General features: G+C 47.6%; 1 protein-coding gene across 1 annotated transcript in view; it reads right to left on the bottom strand.

Moving 5' to 3' along the window:
- Positions 1 to 357, bottom strand: part of LOC119586138 (zwei Ig domain protein zig-8-like) — a 54821-nt gene that overhangs the window by 8788 nt on the left and 45676 nt on the right. Inside the window, exon 4 of the mRNA XM_037934830.1 lies at positions 13 to 174. Within this exon, the coding sequence (XP_037790758.1) occupies positions 13 to 174 (162 nt within the window). The remainder of the gene's footprint in view (positions 1 to 12; positions 175 to 357) is intronic.

The following is a 357-nucleotide window of genomic DNA, read 5'->3' as shown; positions in this document are numbered from 1 at the left end:
CCCAAGTCTTACCTGGCACTCATAGGCCCCCTCGTCACGCTTCTGGACAAATCGAATTTGCAGAGCCCAGTCGTCGGCGTCCTCAGGCCTGACGACGGTGAAACGCTCGTCCTTGCTGTAGGTGTGGAGGCCGGAGGTGAGGATGTGGTAGTCGCGGCGCCGGATCCAAGACACCTGTGGGGACGATGAAGGAGAGAAGACTTCGTGACTAATTTTGCCTTGTTCTTTTTTATAATTTGTTTGTCTTTTTTGCATTTCACTGGTTCAAGGTTTGATCATTCTTTTATGGATTGGCGAATTGATGGATATATACAGATGCATACTATAAAGACACTTATCAGCACACATATATGCACT

Source organism: Penaeus monodon, chromosome 21 (assembly GCF_015228065.2).
Source record: "Penaeus monodon isolate SGIC_2016 chromosome 21, NSTDA_Pmon_1, whole genome shotgun sequence".
Lineage (NCBI taxonomy): Eukaryota > Metazoa > Arthropoda > Malacostraca > Decapoda > Penaeidae > Penaeus > Penaeus monodon.
The sequence above is the reverse complement of the archived record's forward strand: the minus strand, read 5'-3'. Positions and strand labels throughout refer to the sequence as shown.